Source organism: Carettochelys insculpta, chromosome 2 (assembly GCF_033958435.1).
Source record: "Carettochelys insculpta isolate YL-2023 chromosome 2, ASM3395843v1, whole genome shotgun sequence".
Lineage (NCBI taxonomy): Eukaryota > Metazoa > Chordata > Testudines > Carettochelyidae > Carettochelys > Carettochelys insculpta.
Genome location: NC_134138.1, coordinates 53758083 through 53781506, shown reverse-complemented (window position 1 = coordinate 53781506; position 23424 = coordinate 53758083). Strand labels below are relative to the sequence as shown.

At 48.3% G+C, this 23424-nt stretch overlaps 1 protein-coding gene across 2 annotated transcripts in view; it reads left to right on the top strand.

Annotated features, from left to right (window-relative positions):
• Nucleotides 1-23424, top strand: part of WWP1 (WW domain containing E3 ubiquitin protein ligase 1) — a 197966-nt gene that overhangs the window by 159507 nt on the left and 15035 nt on the right. For both annotated transcript variants that reach the window (XM_074986996.1, XM_074986995.1), the window contains exons 18-20: nucleotides 5587-5720; nucleotides 5812-5952; nucleotides 7920-8040. In XM_074986996.1, coding sequence (XP_074843097.1) covers nucleotides 5587-5720; nucleotides 5812-5952; nucleotides 7920-8040 — 396 coding nt within the window. The remainder of the gene's footprint in view (nucleotides 1-5586; nucleotides 5721-5811; nucleotides 5953-7919; nucleotides 8041-23424) is intronic.

Below are 23424 nucleotides of genomic sequence, written 5' to 3'. Positions count from 1 at the left end.
CTTAATCGTCTCGTTGCTTACTTACATAATTGAGCTCCTTTGGGTTAATCACCATAGGACAGGCTTTCTTACTTCCTTAATCACTCCCATGGGTATTCTTTGAATCCCTTCTTGAACTGTGGACATCAGAACTTGACACAGAATTCCAACAATGGCAAGATAGAGCTAAAACAACCCATTGGTTCCTACCTGTGAGTCCCCTGTTTATTCATCCAAGGATTACATTAGCCCTTTTAGATGCAGGTGCTTGTGTTAAGCTGAACACCACAACACTCAAATCACAGTTACCATGGCAAATCTGGTGACTGACGTAAGTAACTTTGTTCTCACCCACAATTATTTCCAATCTGGGGACCATTTATGGCTTCAGATTAGAGGCACTGCTATAGGCACCCACATGGAGAAGTTTAAAAAAAAAAACAGATTGACAGGTCTAGACGAATACCCAGAAACCAGCTACTTTAAGATAGGCCCAAGAAGGCCAGTAACAGAATACTATGTGTCATTATCTATAGCACCTAGCTCAAATGCCTGCAGCGCATCACTAGAAACTACAACCTATTCTACATCATGATGGTGCACTCTGGATGGCCATAATTGACAGGCCTGTACTCTCCTGTAGACAGTCTCCTAAATGAAGAAAGATTCTCACTAGCAATCACAGGTTACACTACATTGACAGTAATCCTGGAACTTTTCCTTGCAACAAACTCCATTGCCAGCTTTGTCCACATACTTACTCTGGGGATACCATCACTGGACCTAATCATGTTAGTTAGAAGTTCAGGATGTCATTCACATGTACCTTGTACATTGGACAAACTGGACAAACACTTCACAGAAAAATGAATGGAGACAAAGCAGACATCAGGAATCTCAATACACATAAGCCGGTCAGTGAGTATTTCAGTGGAGTGGGCCATTCTGTTAAAGATCTGAGAATGTGTCCTATAACAAAGAGACTTTAAAAACAGATTACATAGGGAGATTTGTGAACTGGGCTTCATATTCAAATTAGACACATTAATACTTGGTATGAATAAAGACCACAATTATCTCATACAAGGACTGCTTCCCTTCTTTTGATGTTTGCAATGATCTCAGGCAAGACACTTAACTCCCCCAACCCCTTAGCTTAGTTTTTATTGCAATTTCCTTGGACCTCTATACCATATATTTGGGACTGGACTGGAAATTTTATACATCTGAAGTGGGTCTATCCCACAAAATCTCGTCACCTAATAAATCATTTTGTTAGCCTTTCTAAAGGGCGACATGACTGCTGTTTTTGTTTTATTAGAATACAGACAAACCCAGCTACCTCTCTTACTTCTCCGCCCTATGGTATACTAAATCAGTCTTTTTGTCCTTATTCATAGACATGGCAATCCCTTCACTACTGTATTTTACCTTTTCTTTTTATGTGCTTTTGATGTTATGTTTTGTCTTTTGACTTTGGTGCAGAGGTAGACAGTTGAGGTAATACATTACCATATGGCTAGGCAGAGAAATGTGACAGCTTCCTCCTATGTGAATTGGCCCCCATGGGAAAACATTATTCCCTGGTGAATTACATTCTCTTAAAACACAATTTTTAGTATAGCTACATTCTTCCATAATTATCTGATACATCTCTACCAGTGATTGTCACAGGCTTTCACATGCTACCCATTTTGTGTAAATACCATGGAAGTGGTATATTAGGTCTAGTGAGTTTGTCGTGTTTGAGATGATGTGCTTGTAAATAACAATGAATCTTTTGCCAGTTGTTACTAATGGGTTTTTGTGTCACAGTGGTCTCTCAGTGGTCGCAGCGGTGACCAGGCTTAGAGCAGCTGAAAAGCATGTGGGTTCTTCGTTTTGTGTTCAGTTTTCACAGTAACAGGAGTCGTCAGGTTACCACTTAATCAATTACTTTGTTTATTTAACTAACGAGTTAGGCTCTTGTGGTTACAATGTTAGTGTTTGTACTTTGATTACAAATAGCTAGCATACACTTTAATTCATAGATCTATACTTGTCAAATGCATGCAAAAGCAAAAGGTAAAATACCTAGCAGGTCGTCTTCTCACCCCTGTGTTACCAACGTGGTTTGGCCAGTCTTCTTTCAATCCCTCAGGAAGAAGTCTTTTTCCTTTTTTTCTCGAGGAAATGGGCATCCCCTGGGACCTTGGGAGACCATAACCCTCCTGTCCGGCAGAAAAGATAATTGGAGCTCAAATAGGGGGTCTGCCGGACCCCTCTTTTATACCCATTGGGTCACGTACGCTTCTTCCTTGCTTTAAAAAGTGCCAGTTGAATTAAACTGTCTGATGCTGGTTCTCACAGGGAGTTCAAGGGCTTAGCTCACACCTGGGAGGTTGAGACAATTGAGGGCATTTGTTTCTTAATGGGCCGGAGATTTTCCAAGGGACCAAGCCTGCAGGCGAATCAACTCATGGTAATTAGCCAAGGGCAGTCTGAGGCCCAGCTGTTAATCAGCCCATTGTTCTTATCAGCTTTGTTCTGGAGCATCAAAGACTGTGGCTAAGATAAGCACATCTGCACTCTGGGGCATTCCAGGGCTGGGCTGTGTCTTTTAACCCTTTTGTGCTCTGAAGCACCTAGGGAAAGCAAGATGGAGTAGAGCAAAATGGGGGGGGTTCTGTCTGGCTACACACACCCCTACTTCCCAAGCCTATGGGTGTTTGCTGACATCAGTGCAATGATGAGACTCAAACATGGCTTCCATATTAGACTGCAGAGGGGAATATGTCCTTGTAGTCACAGAATTGGTGTATACTCTTTATGTCGCTCAAACCCTTCTGTCCCAACTCCTTCATGTCCCTGTCCCAGTACTGTCTTTTTTCTATTATTGTCTCGTGTTCCCAGTTCCATTTTCATTTCCTACACCATCTCAGTTTCCATTTGTCACAATTTGGCTCCCTGTCAGACTCTCAGGCTGTGTCTGTATTATGAGATAAAATTGAATTGAAAGGAATTAGCCCAGCATTAAAAGTCACTGTCTTTCCTGTAAATGTCATTACCTTGCTTTAGTTTGCCCTATTATCAGGAACAAAAATTCAATATTAATGGACGGGTATAGCATCAATCTCGCATTTACAATGTCGAATAAAGGTTAGCGTGGAAGTGCTGTGTCTTTCCTTTGAATTTATTAGCCTTCACAGGTGTCCGATATGTATCCCACAAAGCTATGCACTGCACCTGGCTCCCTGCTCCCCACTACTAGTGGGAGCTGGGAAACTGACCGGGGCTGCTGTGCTTTTGGTTTCCCAGGTCACACAAGCTGCAGGGACCTAGGAAACTGACAGCACTGCTGCACCTGGCTCCCAGCTCCTTGCTACTAGCATGAGCTGGGAAACTGACCAGGGCTGCTGCACATGGCTCCCAGGTCAAAATGCAGAGCTGAGGAAACTGGGATAGGTTCCCACAATCCACTGCTGCAACAGTTGATGTTTGGTGATTTCAGTGCGGCAGCAATATTTCAAATTTGTTGGGAGCCTGTGAGAAGTGAGAATACTCAATCGAAATTTAAAGAGAACAGCATTATAAAATTGATTTTAATACATTCAGATAATCTTGTATTATAGACGTAGCCTCAGTCTCTATCTTCTGTATACTACGATCTGTTCTGAAGTGCACCAGAAGTGAGCAACTATAGAATATAATGCAATACATTCCTTCAACCCCTGTGTAACTTGAATTTTCGTGCAAGTCAAGGGGACTCAGGAACCAGACTGCAGCCTGGTTCCCAGCTCCCCTGGACTTGCAGGAGCTGGGAAACTGTCCTGCCTAGAAGGACTAGTGTGTTTCCTGGCTCCCCACCACTTGTGGGACCTGGAAAACTGAACAGCAGGTTAGTTTCCCAGTTCCCACAAGTGGTGGGGAGCTGGGAATCAGGCAGCAGCCTGGCTCCTGGCTCCTCTCCACTTGCATCAGCCTTGTTCAGTTTCTTGGCTCCAGCCAGGAGCAGCCTGGCTCCCGGCTCCCCTTTGTTCCTTGGAGCCAGGAAGCTAACCAGGACTGCTGCCCAGCTCATTTTCCCAGCTCTGCAAATGGAGGGGAGCTTGGAGCCAGGGTGCCACCTGGTTCCCAGCTCCCCCCTACTCTGGAGACTGGGAAGGCACTTCTGTGGGGTGGCAGCCTGACTCACAGCTGACACCCTCACACCCCATAGGAAGGAAACCTCTGCTGTCAGGGGATGCAGCCACTAGTCAGGCTGCCATCCCTGGCAGGAGCAGTTTTTCCCCTGACTTTCGGCTGCCGCCATTGACAGCAGCAGCTGCCACCCCTGACGGGAGAAGGAAACTGCTCCTGACATGGGTGGCAATAGCCAGGCTGCTGTTCCTGACAGGTGCGGTTTCCCAACTACTGTCAAGGACATCAGCCTGACTCACGGCAGTCACGTTAACCCAAGACACATGCAGTTTGGTGGTATGTAAGTTGAGTTTTTACTGCATGCTGATTAGGTTAATGAAAGCAATTCTTGTAATGCCCCACACAGCAAATCTGACTCAGAGTTTATTATCTTGGGTGGAAGACTCAAACTGAGTTCAGACCAAACCTCTGTGATAAAGGTTTGGAATCACTGATGACTACCAAAGTGGACACACTGGACAACTTAGCTACTCAAGAAGTCTGGGCAGTGCATAACTACACAAGGCCAAGTAAGCAACCTGCAAAGTTCTTTCTTGGCAGAGTTAACACAACTGAAAACAGCATCCTCTCAGTGTCAAGTAAATATAAGCATCAGAGTTTACAGTCCTATTGTAAGATGAAATGAGATTGGCGGGCTGTGCGTCTTGAAGTGTTATAAAATATACAGCATAGGGAAGCATTTGCTAAAAATAAAAAGTATAAAGTATAGTGTGTGTCACTTTCTACATATATAATCTAAAAAGGGAAACAATAATGTTAGTAAAATTTAATGGATCAGAACTGAGCTAAAGTTTCACAGAAGAAAGATTGTTCTTTTATGATTAAGTGCTTAGTACATTGTGAGTGTTAAAGAACAATTAATTAACAAGAGTATTAATAATCAGAGCAGAACTGGTGTGTGTGCCCTTGCATAAATAGATATGCCAGTAAAAGATTTCAAACAAAGGGTCACATTTCTGTAGTCTGTTTAATTGACCCATTAGTAATCTCTTCTAGGAGCACTTCAGTGATTGAGGTTTTTAAAATCTTTACGTGCTATAATATTAATAGTTTTCTTGGCTTCTCACCCCCCCAGCTATAGAGTAGTAGCGCCTTAGGAGCGTTGAGTGACAATTTTTTTTTTTTTTTTAAACACACGTGCCAATATATCTTATGAGGAAATGTTAGATATTTTCTGTCAGGTTTACTGTTACATTAGAAAATAATATACCTAAGAATCTGTAGCTTGCATAATTATAAAGACATAGTGCTGAACAAAATATATATCAATTATTATTGGTTTCTTTATACTTGCTATTTTATGTGGGGTTTTTGCAGGATAGGCTCCTAAGTGCTACTCTTAGTAGGCAGGTTTTTTCATTCCCTGTTTAGGTAACTTTATTTTCCCAAAAGTTACTATAACCTTGTCATTTTTTTTTCCTTCTACAGGCATTGTTTCATGGCAAATTTATTGATACTGGTTTTTCTCTGCCATTCTACAAACGCATGCTGAGTAAGAAACTCACTATTAAAGATTTGGAGTCAATTGATACTGAATTTTATAATTCCCTGATTTGGATAAGGTTTGTAGATTGTGTGTGTGTGTATTTTATAGTGTAAAAATAGTTAAATATTTATATTTGTTTTTTTTTCTTGTGCTTGTTTTTTCCACAGGGACAACAACATTGAGGAGTGTAATTTAGAAATGTACTTCTGTGTTGACATGGAGCTATTGGGAAAAGTTACTTCTCATGAATTGAAATCAGGAGGCTCAAATATCTTGGTTACAGAGGACAACAAAGAAGAATACATTGGGTAGGCAGTTATTGACGTTTAAAAGAATGCTGTTTTTAAAAAATTTCTTCTGTTGTTTCAGACAGTCTTTATTTGGCCAATTTATGAATACTTTACCCTACATGCTTAATGTGCAGGAGACAACCTAATGTCTGCTTCCTCTTCCCTTATGTAATCTTGGAGAGCTTTACTTGAAGGTAGAGTTTACACATGATAAGTTTTGTACATCTTACCCAATAGCATATGTTCTGTTTTGTTTTTATTTTCCTAGTGACTCATGACCTGAGTAGCATATGGGGTGTGAGAGTGCATAATATGAACTGTATGCAAATTACATTATAATAGTTTAAAACACTTTAGGATTTCGAATTTAAGTGTTGTGGCACTCACATTTTTACAGTGGATTCACATTTCTCCTTTGACAGTGAAGGAATTTAAAGACTTGAGCATTCCAGCATTCAGTTCCTAGTTTAGTAGAGCAATGTGCTCCACTGGTTATAGGTAAGGATATATTTTAGTCATGGGCATTTTTAATATGTCATGGAAGGTCACGGGTAGTAAACAAAAAATCATGGCTGCTCATTTGGTCCCTGGATCCTGCTAAAGCAGTTGCTCTTTGGTCTGTCCCAGGGTCAGCTGCCCAGAATCTCTCAAATAGTGGCCATTCCACTGGGGCCACCTGAGTAGTTGGTTACAGAAATACTCCACCTGAGTAGTTGTTGCTAGAGTCAGCTGCTTTGAGCAACCCTGGGGTCAGCCACACTGGCCACTGTAGGAGTCATGAAGGTCATAGAATCTGTGACTTCTGCAGTCTCTATGACAAATATGGAACCGTAATTATAAGCCCTTCTGCCCCAGCCCGTTCCTGTCTCTGTCCCTCTGTTCTTATTTACCCCATCAAGCTCGTGCTCTTCTCTGCGTCTGATCCAATTCAAGCCCTCTCCTCCTTTTTTTACACCAACACTACCTTAACAAACATTCCTCTTCTAATCTATGCCTATTTGCTGAATCTCCACCCCCATCTCATATCCTCCCGCTGTTGCTCCACCACCCCTGCCTTGTAGCTCCTTCTCTCCTTGTTCATACATCTGTATATGTCCGTACTCCCAAGATTTATGTGTTCCAGTGTAGCTGTTGCCTGTTTCTTCCTCTCATTACCTGGGTGCCAGCAACCAGGAACACTATAAATACAGGAGAGCGTGAAATGTTCAGTTCCTGTTCTCTGCTCAGCAGCAAGCCATAGCAGCTGGGAGTAAAATTGTGCTCAGCTCTGTGCTCCTGGGCTGGGGAGCGTACTGAGTTGCCATTGGTAGATGATGCATGGGTAGTCTAGTCAGCACATTGAAACTTAGAAGTTTTGACATTTACTCAGGGCACACAGTCTTCAGAGTTTTTCCTACCAGACTGTGACGATGTAGACTAACATGGCTACCCCCTGAGACTATTTACCATGAATGGGAGATGTCTGCAGTTTGCCTAAGTCAAAAGCAACTGAAAGCAGGATCTTACAATGGGAAGTGCTAGCAATGTAAACTTCAGGGGAACCATCAGATCTGCCAATAATACTATTTTTGGGGGGTGCGGAGAAGTATATTTTTAAAATTTAATGGAGACTCTTTCCGTTGGCATACCACTTGAATAGTAATTTTAAGATAACAAATATTATTCCTAAACCTATTGTGTCCCTTTTTATTAATAATTTTCATCTTGAAGCTCAGCACTGAATCGTGGGTAATTCAGATTGCAGAGTAGCCATAATAAGAGGATAATTTTGGATATGGGAAGGAACTCAAGATCAAGACGTTACTCTGATGTCAGTGGACCTGATTTTGCTATGTTATGTTGATTTAACTCAGTAAAACTCCATTGTACTCTGTGGAATTATACTAGTGTCAGAGGGAGCAGAATCTGCCCCCCACATGTATAAAAGGGGAAACCTTCCCAACATGTTACTTTGTCTGAAAATTTCTCTCTCTCTTTTTTTCCAGCCTAATGGCGGAATGGCGTTTTTCTCGGGGAGTAAGAGAACAAACCAAAGCTTTCCTTGATGGTTTTAATGAGGTTGTTCCACTTCAGTGGCTACAGTATTTTGATGAAAAGGAGTTGGAGGTGAAGGTTTTTTCTTTTATGCCTTTATTTTTTTTATTAACATTTTGATTGTCTAAGGCAGAATAGATTATATGGTAAATGGATTGATGAATGAAAAGGGTGGCATGAATCTGATACAGGTTGAACCTCTCCAATCCAGAACCCTCTTGTCCAGCAATATTTATAATCCAGCATGATTTTAGTTAGCCGTCTGACCACTTAGCATTGGTGTGGCCAAGTTTCCTGTGGTCCCATAAAGTTTGCTTACAGTCAGCAGCCCTGGCTGTCAGTGTTCTGTGCTGTAATTTTTCCTTACATATCTTCTAAGAGCCCAGTAAGCAGAGGAAGTGTTGGTAATGTGGTAGGCAAAATTGACCTCCCTTAGTCTGGCAAATTCTCTCTCTCATTCGGTACCTAAGGGTGCCAGATGAGAGACGTTCAACCTGAAGCTATAATGTACTGTTTAAAAAAAGAAATATTTTCTATCAAATGGAGTCAGGCCTTCCAGCTACTGCCACTCAATAGAAGGCCTGATGAAGAAGGTGTCATAGCAAATTGTGAAAACTCAGTGATTGCTAGAAGCCAGGAGCAATTCGAGATAAAAGGAGTAAATGAAAAGCTCTGTTGCCTACTGCTTAATCCTCTACACAGCTATTCTTTATTCTCTTCCACTTCCCACAGTCTGCATACACTAAGCTCTTTTGCAATGAAGTGATATTCAAAGATGAGGAGGAGCTGGCTGCCTGGTCCTTGCCAGCCCATAGAATTCAGCTGGCACTTGCCCATATTTAAGTGGAATTTTCTTGGTGCAGACTCTAACCTCAGGATAGGAGCTAAAACACCACTATTTGGCCAGCAGTCCTCCACTGCTCTCTCCTTGTCATCTCCCTCCTTTACCCGCTCCCATTTCTACCAAGCACATCTAGTGCTCATTATCTCCAATCGAGCAGAGAGTACCCACCCACCATTAGAAACTACTGCCTTTAGGCATTTCTCAGACAGCACCTCAACACAAACCAGCCATGGTTACTTGCCTTAATTCCAGTCAGACAATCCTCTGCAGACAAAGGAATTGGGAGTGTGGTATAAAAGATTGAGAGGATGACCTAAAAACAAGAACCTATCTTCAGAGCTCTGCAGGGGAGGGACTGTTTCTTCACTGTGTATCTGTACAGAGCCTAACAAAGTGTTCTTGACTAATGTTCCCAAAAGTTACAGCAGTATAAATTACAATTGGACATGATATTACTAAGTCAGTAGACTAAAGGTTTTAGATGTGGAGGAAAGAATGACGTGTTCTTCTTTGAATAGCTGCAGCCGTGTGTTCCACTTAGGCATGTTTATGCCTAGTGCACTGGAGCAGTAGAATATTGCTGAGCAGTAGCCCTAGGATGGGGTGGCCAGCGCTTGGCCCTCGGGCCAGATCCGCCCCGCAAAGTCAGCAGCAGTGCCATTTTACCCAAGCTGGCAAAGAGAGTGTGGGGCACAGAGTCAGCAACCTGCAGCTCTGGAGCTGCATGTAGCTCTTTAAGGAGCCATTTGTGGCTCTGGATGCTGCCACCGCTGACTCCTCTGGCTCCCTGCCTTGCTGCTCTGAAATAATGGAACTAAATTTAATTGCTTTAATGGCCTGCAGGATGGCAGGAGGGATCTGGCCGTTAAAGCAATTACATTTAGTTTTATTTCAGTGTGGTAGGGCAGGCAGCAACCCATGCTGCCTGTGGGGGAAGGGAGTAGGAGACCTGTGGGGGAACTGCACTGAGAAGGAGGCGGTAGCTGCTGCAAAGGAGCAGCGGGGGCAGGGGTGAGGAGCAGGCATTGTCTGAGGTAGGTTAATCCTAGGTTTGGGGCTGAGAGGGGTTAAGCCTGGGGGCAGGTTTGGGGCTGAAAGGAGTTTAACCTGGGGCTGGGGGTGGGTAGGTTTGAGGCTGAGAGGGATTAAGCTGGGGGCGGAGGGAGGAGTTGGGACTATTTTATGTTCGGCCCCCAGAACATCTAAAAACCTGCCAAGTGCCCCCCCCCCCAAATAAAAAAGTTTGGACACCTGTGCCCTAGGAAGTGGCATTTGCATCTTGTGCTCATAACCCTCCACTGTCTATATGAGGGAGTATCCACTCAGCCTTTCTTAGTTCCTTCTTACCACCTTTAGCTAGAGTCAGAGATCTGTATAGTTTTTTCACAATCTCTTGTATAGTAGCATTTTTGTAGGTCTAGATAATTAGCGTTTTTAGTATTAGTTTGATGGAGTGTTAGATTTACACAAATATTTACTCACCAGTCTCTCTCCTTCCACTTCCCACGCCTCCCAGTCCCACAGTCCAATCCCTTGGCTCCACCTTCCAGCCCCAGCAGCTGAATCCCCAGCCCCCTGCTCTGATTCCTGCCCCTCCCCCCCAGCTCTAATGGCCCCCTGCTCCACCTCCCAGCCTGTAGCTCTAATGTGCTGTGCTGCTCTGCTCCACCACCCTCCCTTCCCTGTTCATGCCTCCACCACCCTGAGCCCAGCCCCTCATACTTGCAGGGTCACTGCCAAGCTTCTCAGGGTGGTGGTGGGGATGCAGGTGCTCAGCCTATGTAGGGCACCCAAAGTCATAAGGATGGCTCTGGATGGTAATTGTACTGGCGTTGCTGAAAGTTCAAGGAGAGAAGACTTCACTGTATATCAACATACTGGCACTTCAGGTCATCTGTGAGGCCTTTCTGAATCATATCAGGGGCTCATTGGTTCACATACTTAGTAACAATATCTCCCTGATACATTAGGTGAATAATTGCAGGGACCTGACAGGTACGCTGCCGAGAGGCAATCAGTTTGTGGTAGTTCTTCTTTGAAGAGACTGTCATCCTGAAGGCTGATCACTTGCTCACTTGACTGTCAGCCTGATAGTCCAAATCATCTCAGCAGGAATTTGTCCCTGAATTACAAATGGGCCCCTAAGATGTCTCATGGTTTATCTTTGCTGCTTTTGGCATTGTGATTGTGGACCCATTTGCCACAAGGGACAACAGGAATGTGTCCTACTCAGTCCAGACTCCTTGACTAGTGCCTTGGTTTGCCCCTTAACAAAGGCCCCAATTCCCTTCATTTCAGATTCTCTTCCACCTCAAACAACAAGGGCTCTTAGTCTCTTCTATATGAGTTCATTTTTCTGCCCTATCAGCCTTCCACCCTGGAGCACACGGCTCTTCTGTATTTGCCAACCCTCTGGTCATCTGTTTTTAAATAAAAAGCCAAGACAGACCTTAGGTCTTTATGCTGGAGCCTCCCTTGGATCTCAGCTTAGCTCTGTCTAAATTTATGGGTCCTTCATTTAAGCCCCTTGCTATGTATTCAGTGCTTTATCTGTCCTTCGAGGTGGCATTTTTGGTACCTATAACTACTTGCAAAAGAGTATGTGAGCTCAGTGCTGTCACACTGGAGCCCCCAATACAGTTTTCTGTAAGGTACAGCTCTCACCCCATCTGGTGTCCCTTTTCTTAATTCCATGTGAATCACGACATCTTTCTTCCATATTTCCCCCCAAGGTCACATGCTAACTCCTGTGAGCAGAGGCTATTCTCTGGTGGAGCTGAGAGCAATAGATTTCTATATTAACAGAACTAAACCATTTGGGAAGTCACCCCAACTGTTCCAAGCTGTGGCTGAGAGAGTGAAGGGACAACTGTATCATACCAGATCATTTCACATGGGATAGTCTCTTGCATCAAAGAGCACTACAGATTAGTGGAGGTATGCTGCTCATCCCCACTGCTCTCAGTGCACTCTACTGGGGCACAAGCTTCATCAGCGGCTTTCTTAGCTCAGAGTCCCACTCAAATGTGTAGGGCAGCAATATGGTCCTCTCTCCACCCCTTTGCTCTTCACTATGCTATTGAGCATCAGGCCAGGGATGACATGGCCTTTGGGAGGGCATTGGTGTAATCCATACAAGGAAGGGGGGAGGGATAGCTCAGTGGTTTGAGCATTAGCCTGCTAAACCGAGGGTTGTGAGTTCAATCCTTGAGGAGGCCATTTAGGGATTGGGGCAAATAGATTTCAGGGATGGTGTTTGGTCCTGCTGAGAGGGTAGGGGACTGGATAAAATGACTTCCCAAGGTCTCTTCCACTTCTAGGAGATGTGTATCTCTGACCCCATTACCTGAATTTTAGCTTGGGATTCATCTGATTGGAATACATGCAAACAAGTGCTCAAGGAAAAAAAAGGTTACCTTCTAGTAACTGTTGTTCTTTGGTATGTGTGGTTCATGTCCATTCTCATACCCATCCTCCTACTCCTCTGTCAGACCAGCCAGAAAGAAGGACCTAACAGAAGGGGTCAGCAGGTTATTGTATTGGGCTCCATGGAGGTGCAACTCCAGGGGTGCTGAAGATAACCATATTGCTTGCTGCTAGGGAAAAAAAAAACTTTCAGCTAGTGTGCACTGACTCTCACAGATACCTGATTAGAAGGAACATGAACAATATATTTCAAAAACAGTTACAAAAAGTTAACTTTTTCTTTTTCCTCTGTGGCCACAGTTACACTAGTATGTTCTTTTGAAATAATTTTTGAAAGGAGAGGCTCTTTTGAAGTAGCCTGTAGAGTGTCTACACATAAAATATGTGGTGGTCTTTGAGTGGTCCCCGTGGGTGCTCCACCGTAGGTGTCGGGCTCGCCCCAGCGCCGCAGCTCGGAAATTCTTCAGTCTCTGTTGGGTCGGGCATGTGCCGATGCGCGTCGGCTCTTCGCGCGCTTACGGTCACATGCGCGATCCGGTCCCCGCCAGTTCCTTCTCAACCGCCAACGGCTGCAGATGGAATCCCCTCCGGCTCCAACGCCTGAGACAGATAAACTCATTTTATTCGTGTTAATAGTTATAATAATAATAGTTAGCAGTTATATAGTTATTATAGTATTAGTTTACCGTGTTTATAGTTGGTTTTAGAAGTACAAGACTGTTTTAAGCATTGGAGTGGCCACCTCCGGGCGGGCCTGCTAGTTTTGTCAAGCCTTCAAAGGCCAACAGTTGCTACCGTTTAGCAAATAGACTGTTAAGTGTGCTGTTAGCGCTTAAGGACTCAGACAGTTAAATTCTAACAATGTCGTTCCCCGGTTTTAAGAAGTGCGAATCTTGCCGGGAGGCCATGCCTGCTTCGGATGGCCACAGCAGATGCATCAGGTGCCTAGGGGAGACCCACGTTCACCAGAAGTGCTCCCATTGTTCTAAATTAACAAATAGAGCTAGGAAAGATAGAGAGATGAGGCTAAAAATGCTGCTCTTTGACAAAGCACTTCAACCTGCCTCATCAGAGAAGCCCCATAAGGAGGGCTCTTCAGGATTGCACAAGAGGAAGGCTGCCTCTTTGACCTCCTCTGTGCAGAAGAAGAGAAAAGCTTCTCCAGCTCGATCCCTGCCTGTTACCTCTGGGAGCGGGACGAGCAAAACAAAGGGCCCAGGCACGCTGGCTTCTTCTGCTGAGAAAGCCGCGGCACGTGCACCCGTGCAGGGTCCCACGGTTCTTAAGGAAACGGCACCGAGGGCTGTGCAGGCACCGGACAGACCGGCACCGGCTACTGCGGCACCAAAAGTTTCGGCTCCGACAGCACCGGAGCAACACTCGGCACGAAGCCCTACGGGGCCGAGCGAAGCACCCCGAGCAGCACCGGGAACGATGGCACTGAGAACAACGGCACCGGGGGCAGCGGAAACTAGCACGGCACCCGCTACGGTGCTGAGCCCTCTGGCACCGATCAGACCACCAGTGATGCCTGAAAGAGCAAAAGCTAAAGCAAAGACCCGGCACCGCAGTCCCTCCCCTGAGGTAATTGCACTGCCATTATCGCCGCGATCCCCACCGGAGATTCAACGAGCAGCAACACCTTCAGCCTGCCACAGATGTCCATCTCCCTTTCTCCAAAGTCCATCTCATGAAGTTGCACGCTTCTCACCATCATCTAGCAGAGACCCCTATGAGTATTCTCACAGAGGCTCTCCCCATATGTCGGTGTCATCTCGATGGTCACGGCATTCCCTGCATCACCCTTACATCTTTGGGTCATGGTCCAGGTCCCCATCTCCGGGACCCTGTCCCTGTTGCTATGACTGCCACCATTATACGGGACATCAACGTAGGAGGTCTGCATCTCATCATAGATCTCCGTCAACTCCTCCTCAATGCCACAGTGCGCAGCTTCCACCTGGGGGAACACCGCAAGTTTCCCAATCAGAGGCTGGATCAAAAGATTTTGAGCCTCACCTCGAAGCTTCAAAAGGGCAACCATATGAATACAGCCAGGATCCCGAGGAACTGGAGGAGAGATACCACAGTGATGCCTCCTCATCCTCTCCAGACGAAGTGGTGGTTCCTGGGGACATTTCCCCCCCAGATGGCCTAAAACAATTCCAGGAGCTGTTCAAAAGGGTAGCTCAATCTCAGGACATTCAGGTGGTGGAAGTGCAGGAAAAGCACCACAAGCTTCTTAAAAACCTCAGGCCCCCGTCCTCTTCTAAAATAGCTATACCATTGGACGATGCAATTATGGAGGCAGCCACTAACATATGGCGAACTCCAGCCTCCGCTCCTCCTACCAACAAAAGGGCAGACAAAAAGTACTTCGTCCCTGCTAAAGGTATGGAATTCTTGTTTAGTCATCCACAGCCAAATTCGCTAGTGGTCAAATCCTCTCAACTTAGATCCAAAACGTCCCAGTATAAATCTGGGGGACTGGACAAGGATATATAAAGAAACTGGATCTCCTCGGTAGAAAGGCCTACTCATCATCTACCCTGTTGCTTCGCATGGCTAACTATGCTGCCCATTTGTCGAACCACAATTTCGACAACTACTCCAAACTTACCACCCTCATGGACTTCCTCCCAGAGGATAAGACGACGATTCTTAAGGCAGTTGTACAGGAAGGTTACGCGGCTTCTCGAGCAGGCGTCCAGATTGCATTAGATGTAGTGGACACAGCGGCTCATGCCGTAGCCACTGCGGTTGTAATGCGCAGGGAGTCATGGCTCCACACCTCCGGCATTCCCAAGGAACTACAAGTAAAAATAGCAGACCTTCCCTATGACAAAATGAAATTATTTGCCGAATCAACCGACTCAGTCTTACACTCTAGTAAAGACTCCAGAGCGACACTTCGGACTTTGGGGATATACACCCCACCATACAGAAGGAAAAAGTTTTATCCTCAACAACGCCGTTATGGTTACCAACCGCAACGCACCCACTTTCAGCGGGGGTACGATCAGGGACGTCATCAACAGCCACATTACAAGGCCCCTAGACGTCGACCTCAAGAAGGCAACGCCTCCTCAGGGCAAAATGTAAGACAGCAGGTTTGACGGGTACGTCGAGGGTCGCAAAACCAAGACCGTATTTCAGTGCCAATCTCAGTACATGTTCCATCACTGACTCAAGCCATTCTACCCACAATGGAAAAGCATCACTTCGGACAAGTGGGTATTGGAGATTGTGAACACGGGATACACGATCCCCTTCCAATCATTACCTCCACCAAATCCTCCCACCGCACCCCTTCTCAGAGACCCCTCTCACCTAGCGGAACTAAGGTGGGAGGTGGACCACCTCCTATTCATAGGGGCGGTGGAGAGAGTACCGGAGCAATTTCAAGGCAAAGGTTTCTACTCCAGGTACTTCCTGACAGAGAAGAAGACAAGAGGGTGGAGACCCATTTTGGATCTACGGGCACTCAACCAATATCTGCGCAAACAGTGCTTCAAGATGACTACGATGGCTTCAATAATCACGGCACTAGACGACAGAGATTGGTTTGCAGCCCTCGACTTACAAGATGCGTATTTTCATATAACGATCCAGCCAGCACACAGACGCTTTCTCCGTTTTATGGTCGGCAAAGAACATTTCCAATACAAGGTCCTGCTGTTCGGCCTCTCCTCGGCCCCCAGAGTCTTTACCAAAACCCTGGCAGTGGTGTCAGCCTACCTGCACAGACGGGGTATTTATATTCCCATATCTGGACAACTGCCTACTGAAAGGGGCCTCGAAGGCAGAGGTACTACGCATGATACGTGTAACAGCAAACACATTTTCTTCGCTGGGCCTGGTCATCAACCTCGCGAAGTTAAAGACCGACCCCACACAAGACACAGAGTTCATAGGGGCACGTATAAACTCTGTTACAGCAAGGGTCTACCTACCAGACGCCCGCTTTCACGCCATCGGTTCCCTGGTGCAAGTCATTACATACAGCCCCACGGTGCCGGTCTTAACGTGCTTGCAGCTGCTAGGCCACATGGCAGCGGCAACGTTTGTGGTACAGAACGCCAGATTGCATATGCGCAGCCTGCAACGTTGGCTGGCGAGCGTCTACAAGCCGGCGTCGCCCACGATAGAGGTGCGCAGATCCCTGCAATGGTGGGTAAACCCCAAGAACATGCTAACAGAGGTACCCTTTCACCAACCACAAATCTCTATTTTTCTTACTACCGACGCTTCCCACATAGGGTGGGGAGCACACATGGGCGACAAGGTAACGCAAGGACTCTGGTCCCCTACGGAACAGTCACTGCATTTAAATATACTGGAGCTCAGAGCAGAGTTCAATGCCTGCAAACACTTTCGAGACCACATACAAGGCAAAGTAGTTGGGATCAATACAGACAATACCTCCACCATGTTTTATATAAATCGACAAGGAGGAGCTCGATCCCGTGCCCTATGTGCGGAAGCAGTCCGGGTGTGGAACTGGTGCATCGCCAACAATATAACGTTGAAGGCCTCGTACTTACCAGGAGCTCACAACGTGAAGGCAGACCAGCTGAGCAGGCGCTTTGCACTCACGCACGAATGGCAGATCCGCTCCGATCTGCTATGACCGATTTTTCATACATGGGGGTTTCCCCAGATAGACCTGTTTGCCACCCAGCACAACAAAAAGTGCCCCCAGTACTGCTCCAGCGCAGGACTGGGGCGGGGGTCCTTGGGGGACGCATTCGCGATTTCGTGGGAGGGCCCCCTGCTTTATGTGTTTCCCCCCACAGTGCTCATCCACAAGGTCTTGCAGAAAGCCAGGAGAGAGAGAGCCCGCATGATCCTAGTAGTCCCAACATGGGATCGACAGCAATGGTTCCCCTTGCTTCTGCGCATGTCGGACCGCCCACTGCTTCCCCTTCCAGCGGCGCCGGACCTGCTCACGCAGGCCCAGGGGTCCATAGTGCATCCACACCCTCAAGGCCTGCGCCTACAAGCGTGGTTAATCCATGGCTCAGCTCACTAGAGAGTACATGTACGGAGGGAATAGAACAAGTCCTGGAGGGTAGCCGAAGGACCTCCACCAGGAAGACTTACAAGCAGAAATGGACTCGATTCACTGCATGGTGTTCTGCCAAGCAGTTAGCTCCCCTTGATGTGCCTGTACCCATAATACTAGAATACTTACTGGACCTCAGAAGAGGCGGGCTCTCCCTATCCTCGCTGAAGGTCCACCTTGCCGCTATATCGGCTTTTCGGCATGAAGAGGAAGGGCCCACAGTGTTTGCCCATCCTATTGTTACCAGGTTCCTGAAGGGGCTGGTAAACCTGTACCCCCCTTGGAAACCGCTTCCGCCATTGTGGAACTTGGACCTAGTGCTCAGCGTGCTAACGGGCCCACCCTTTGAACCCTTAGCCACAGTTCCCCTCCATCTCCTTACGATAAATACAACCTTCCTCCTTGCAATCACGTCAGCTCGCAGGGTGAGCGAGCTCGCAGCAGTCATGGCAACGCCGCTCTGCACAGTCTTCTCAAAGGAGGCGGTAACCTTACGGCTGCACCCAGCCTTTGTTCCGAAAGTTTCTTCAGAGTTCCACCTTAACGACCCTATAGTTTTACCCTCGTTTTACCCGAAGCCTCACAGCTCCTGCAAGGAGGCACGCCTACATCTCCTGGACGTGAGGAGGGCGTTGGCCTTCTACATAGACAGAACTAAGTCCTTCCGGAAAACGGACAGACTCCTAGTCTCTCTCGCTCCCAGGTCAAAAGGAGAAGGGTCTCTTCTCACAGAGAATCTCCAAGCACATTGTGTCCTGTATAAAAATGTGCTATGAACTTCGAAAGACTCCTTTACTGGCCCCACCTAGGGCTCGCTCCACCAGGGTGGTGGCGGCATCAACAGCCTTTTTCAAGGGCATCGCGTTAAAAGACATCTGTAGAGCGGCGACCTGGTCATCCTATGACACCTTGGCCAAGCATTATGCCCTACACCTGGTATTCCAAGAGGATACCCGCCTCTCGACAGCGGTCCTTTCGGGGGCAAGCTGCACATAAACCGATTACCCACCTCCTTACTTAGGTTACTGCTGGGTAGTCACCTATCGTGGAGCACCCACGGGGACACTCGAAGAAAGAGAAGTTACTCACCGTAGTAACGATGGTTCTTCGAGATGTGTCCCAGTGGGTGCTCCACCACCCGCCCATCCTCCCCGCTTCAAATCTCTGTTTAGTGTTTTGCAGGAGCATCCGAGGCGGTTGGTCAAGAAACTGGCGGGGACCGGATCACGCACGTGGCCGGGGGTGTGCAAGGGAGCGGCGCGCGCCAGCGCATGCGCGGTCAGGCAGAAACTGCTGGAAAGTTTCCGATCTGCGGCGCCGGGGCGAGCCCGACACCTATTGTGGAGCACCCACGGGGACGCATCTCAAAGAACCATCGTTACTACGGTGAGTAACTTCTCTTTTTCGCACCATCGAGTCTCTAGTACAACTAATAACATACAGCCCCACTGTCTCAGTCCTAATGTGCTTACAACTACTGGGGCATATGGCGACCACCATGTTTGTGGTACAAAACACCAGGCTGCATATGCGAGGATTGCAGCATTGGTTGGCAACCGTATACAAACTATCAATCCATACCATTCACAAGATGGTGTCACTCACAACAGAGGCACGAAGGTCACTAACATGGTGAGCAGACCCCAAGAATCTACTAACAGGGGTGCCCTTCCGCCAACCACGAATTACTGTTTTCATTACAGCAGATGCCTCCCATACAGGGTGGGGGGCACACATGGACAACAAAACCACTCAAGGTTTATGGTACCCCGCAGAGAAGACACTGCATATAAGCATATTAGAACTCAGAGCAGTGTTCAATGCATGCAGGCATTTTCGGAATTATCTGCGCGGAAAAATAGTCGGCGTAAATACCGACAAGACCACCACCATGTTTTATATAAACCGACAGGGGGGGCCAGGTTTCGTACACTCTGTGCGGAGGTGGTCCGACTGTGGAACTGGTGCATTGCCAACAATATAACCATAAAGGCTTCATACTTACCGGGTGTCCACAACGTAAAGGTGGACCAACTCAGCAGACACTTTGCGCCCACACACGAGTGGCAGATCCGTTCAGACCTGCTTCACCAAGTGTTCCGCAGATGGGGTTTTCCCCAAATCGACTTGTTCGCCACTTGTGACAACAAGAAATGTCCCCGATACTGCTCTAGAGCAGGCATGGGACAGCGGTCTTTGGGAGACGCCTTCATGATCCCATGGAAGGGCCCTCTACTTTATGCGTTTCCTCCCACAACACTCATACACAACGTCTTGGAGAAAGCCAAAAGGGAGAGAGGACGCATGATACTCATAGTCCCAACCTGGGATCGGCAGCAATGGTTCCCATTGCTTCTATGCATGGCACAGCATCGGCCGTTTCTCCTACCAACAGTGCTGGACATTCTCTCACAGGCTCGGGGGTCAATACTGCACCCGCACCCGCAAAGACTCTGGCTACAAGCATGGTTAATCCATGGCTCGGCGCCCTAGAGACTACATGCTCAGAGGGAGTGCAGCAAATCCTGGAATGTAGTCGGAGGACTTCCACCAGAAAGACTTATCAACACAAATGGTCGCATATTTCCAATTGGTGCTCTTCCAAGCAACTGACACCTTGGGACACCACTATACCTATGATTCTGGACTACCTGCTACAACTCAAACAAAAGGGACTCTCTCTATCCTCTATAAAGGTTCATCTGGTGGCTATATCAGCTTTTCAACATGAAGAGGATGGATCAACCGTATTTGCCCATCCTGTTGTCTCACGCTTCCTAAAGGGGTTGGTAAATCTGTACGCCCCTCGGAAACCAATACCACTGTCGTGGAGTTTAGACTTAGTTCTACACACGCTCTTGGGACCTCCCTTTGAACCGTTGGCTGCGGTCCCCCTTCGACTACTTACCATTAAAACGACCTTCCTCCTGGCAATCACGTCAGCTCACAGAGTGAGCGAGCTCGCAACCATAATGTCCACACCACCCTGCACGATATTCTCAAAGGAGGCGGTGGTATTACGTTTGCACCCAGCCTTCGTTCCAAAGGTCTTTTCAGATTTTCATATCAACGAACCAATAGTATTGCCCTCGTTCTATCCTAAGCCTCGCAGCTCGAGCAAAGAGGCATGGTTGCACTTACTGGATGTAAGAAGGGCACTGGCCTTCTACATCGATAGAACTAAACTTTTCCGGAAAACGGACAGACTCCTGGTGTCCATTGCATCCAGGTCAAAAGGGGAAGCGCTATCTTCGCAGAGGATGTCAAATCACATTGTGTCATGCATAAGACTGTGTTATGACCTTCGCAAGACTCCTCTGCCAGTTCCGCCCAGGGCCCACTCCACTAGGGCAATGGCGGCGTCGACGGCCTTCTTCAAGGGAATCGCGCTGAGACACATCTGCAGAGCAGCGACGTGGTCTTCCTATGACACCTTCGCCAAGCACTATGCCATGCACAGGATGCTTGCTGTCGACACGCGTGTATCCTCATCAGTCCTTTCAAGGGCAAGCTGTGCATAAATCGGGTACCCACCTCCTTTTTTGGGGGGTGGGGGGGGTTACTGCTGGGTAGTCACCTACAGTGGAGCACCCACGGCGACCACTCGAAGAAAGAGAAGTTACTCACCTGTAGTAACGATGGTTCTTCGAGATGTGTCCCCGTGGGTGCTCCACTACCCACCCGTTCCTCCCCACTTCGCAGCTCTGTTTGTGTTTTTTCAGAGACGTCCGGAGCGGTTGATCAGGAACTGGCAGGGATCGGATCGCGCACGTGACCGTAAGTGCGCGAAGAGCCGACGGAGACTGCTGAAGAATTTCCGAGCTGCGGCGCCGGGGTGAGCCCGATACCTACTGTGGAGCACCCACAGGGACACATCTTGAAGAACCATCATTACTACACAGGTGAGTAACTTCTCTTTCTTTTGAAAGGAATTTTGAAAGAACATGGTACACCTTTGGAAATTGTTCTTCCATTCCAGTTTCAGGAAGACAGCTTGCTTTTGAAAGAGTCTCTTTTCAAAGAAAACATATAGATGCTCTGCAGGTCATTCTTTTGAAAGAGCAGTTCTCATGGTGCCAGCCAGCTGGTGCATGGAGATGCCCCTGCCAACAAAAGCGGGATCTATGGTCTCTGTGTTCGGCTGTGCTTAAAGCTGCTGGGACCCAAAAATCCTGTGGCAGGAAGCTGAGAACATACTAGCAGCACCACAGCCATGAACTTGCAGCAGCATGCCCTCCAGCCCACCCACAAGCCACCCAATGCACCCAGCCCCCCCATGGCCAGTGCCAGGACCCCTGTATTGCCCAGGGCTCCCCTCTGGGCAGGCAGAGGGCTCCCAAGAGTCCAGACAGGGCTGGAAAAAGAGGGACCACTCATGGATTGAGGCCAAAGTGAAAGACCTCGTGCGACTGTGGAGGGATGAGGAAATCCTTCTCCACGCTAGTGGCCGGCACCAGAACACCACAGCTTTCAGCTGGCTGTGGATCAGCCTGAGCGCCCAGGGACACCCTGCCACACATTGGACCAAGTGCAGTGGAAACTGAAAGAACTGCGGCAGGCCTACCGGTGTGCCCGAGATGCGGCCAGCTATTCAGAGGCAGTACGCACGAGCTGCCCCCACTTCAAGGAGCTGGACTGCCTCCTTGAGCTGAAGGAGCTGGCCTCTCCTCCCCGAGGTTTCAAACACCATGGTGCTGAAGTCCAAGACTGAGCCGGTGGCCAGGGATCAGGCAGGACCCCCACAGATGACCAGGAGTTGGAGCCCATGTCGATGGAGGAGGAGGTTGCCATCTCCTCTGGGTCTTCCAGCCAAGCCGCTGCCTCCTGGGCCTCCCCTGAATTTCTCAAGGGATCCTCCAGTAGGTACCCGGTGCTTTGGACGCCTTGGGGTGTGGGGGTGAAGGGGGAAGCCACCACAGTGGCCAGTGGGTTGCGGAGAGGACTGCACACAGGCACTCGGCACCCACTCCCCTGGACAGCACCACATGGCTGGGGAGGGAGTGGGTTGGGGGGCTGGACCACACCTGGCTTGTGCCCCACCCATAGGGGGACTGTGGTGCCTGGGATCCCCCAGGGCCACTGGGTCAGCAGACAGCAGGGCTGGCGGAGAGGCTGGTCAGGGAGGTTGGGGGTCAGAGCCCTTGGGGCCAGGTCACAGGACTAATGAGTTTTCCTCGTCCTTTCTCCATGTCTCCACAATTCTGTCATCTAAAGGCCGGGCAAGTCCTGTCCAGGGGCAGGGAAGCCTCGCACCAACTGCTGAGGAGTCTGGGGCACCCCGAACCCCACCATCCATGCAGGTTCACGGAGGGAGACTGCACTGTCAGCCCCACAAGGAAGGGACCACCACCACCACCTGCACAGCCACCTGGCAGGAGTTAAATACCACAATGCGGGAGTGGCTGGCAATGGAACAAGAGGCCGGGGGGTGAGGTGGCAGGCACCCTTCATGCCCTCACTCGGCCCATGACTGCTTGCCTGCCCTGGGCCCCCACCCCCTCACACGCACTCCCACAGTACCTGCCCTCGCCACCCTGATCCTGCCCGACCTCCCACCAGCTTCCCAGTTGGAATTCGGTTGGTGGCTCATGGCCAGTGCAGGCCTTGATGAGATTGTCTCCCCCAATCTCCCCATGTCCCCTGAACCCAGGGCAGTAAGGGCTTTCATGGCCAGTATGCCTCATAACTCCCCACCCCTGCTGAGGACTAGTTTTCCCCATCCCAGCCCCACCCCAGGACCCTACTTTGTATATAGTTCCACCTACTCCCGCCTGTAAATAGTTCCAGTTTCATCTTTTTGTTATGGCACAGCTCTGATATTTAGTTAAAAGTTTATTGCTCACTGCCCTGGTGTTCCTTATGCATGGTGGGGGAATGGTGAAGTGGGGGGTGTAGGGGGAGGTGTTGTGGTGGGGGAGGCGTATAGTGGGTGAGTAGGTGGGGGGGGTGGGTCTGGGAGCAGGTCATTGGAGCCCCCTTGCGAAGGCCTCCCAGGGGGCCTCCCTGACCCATACCCTGTCCTGGTGCGCCTGGCAACACAGGGCAGCAGCCAGCTGCTTGCAGCTGGGGCCGGTCTCAGCAGCCCACCCCTGCCCAACAGGCTCACGCTTGTTCTCTTTGG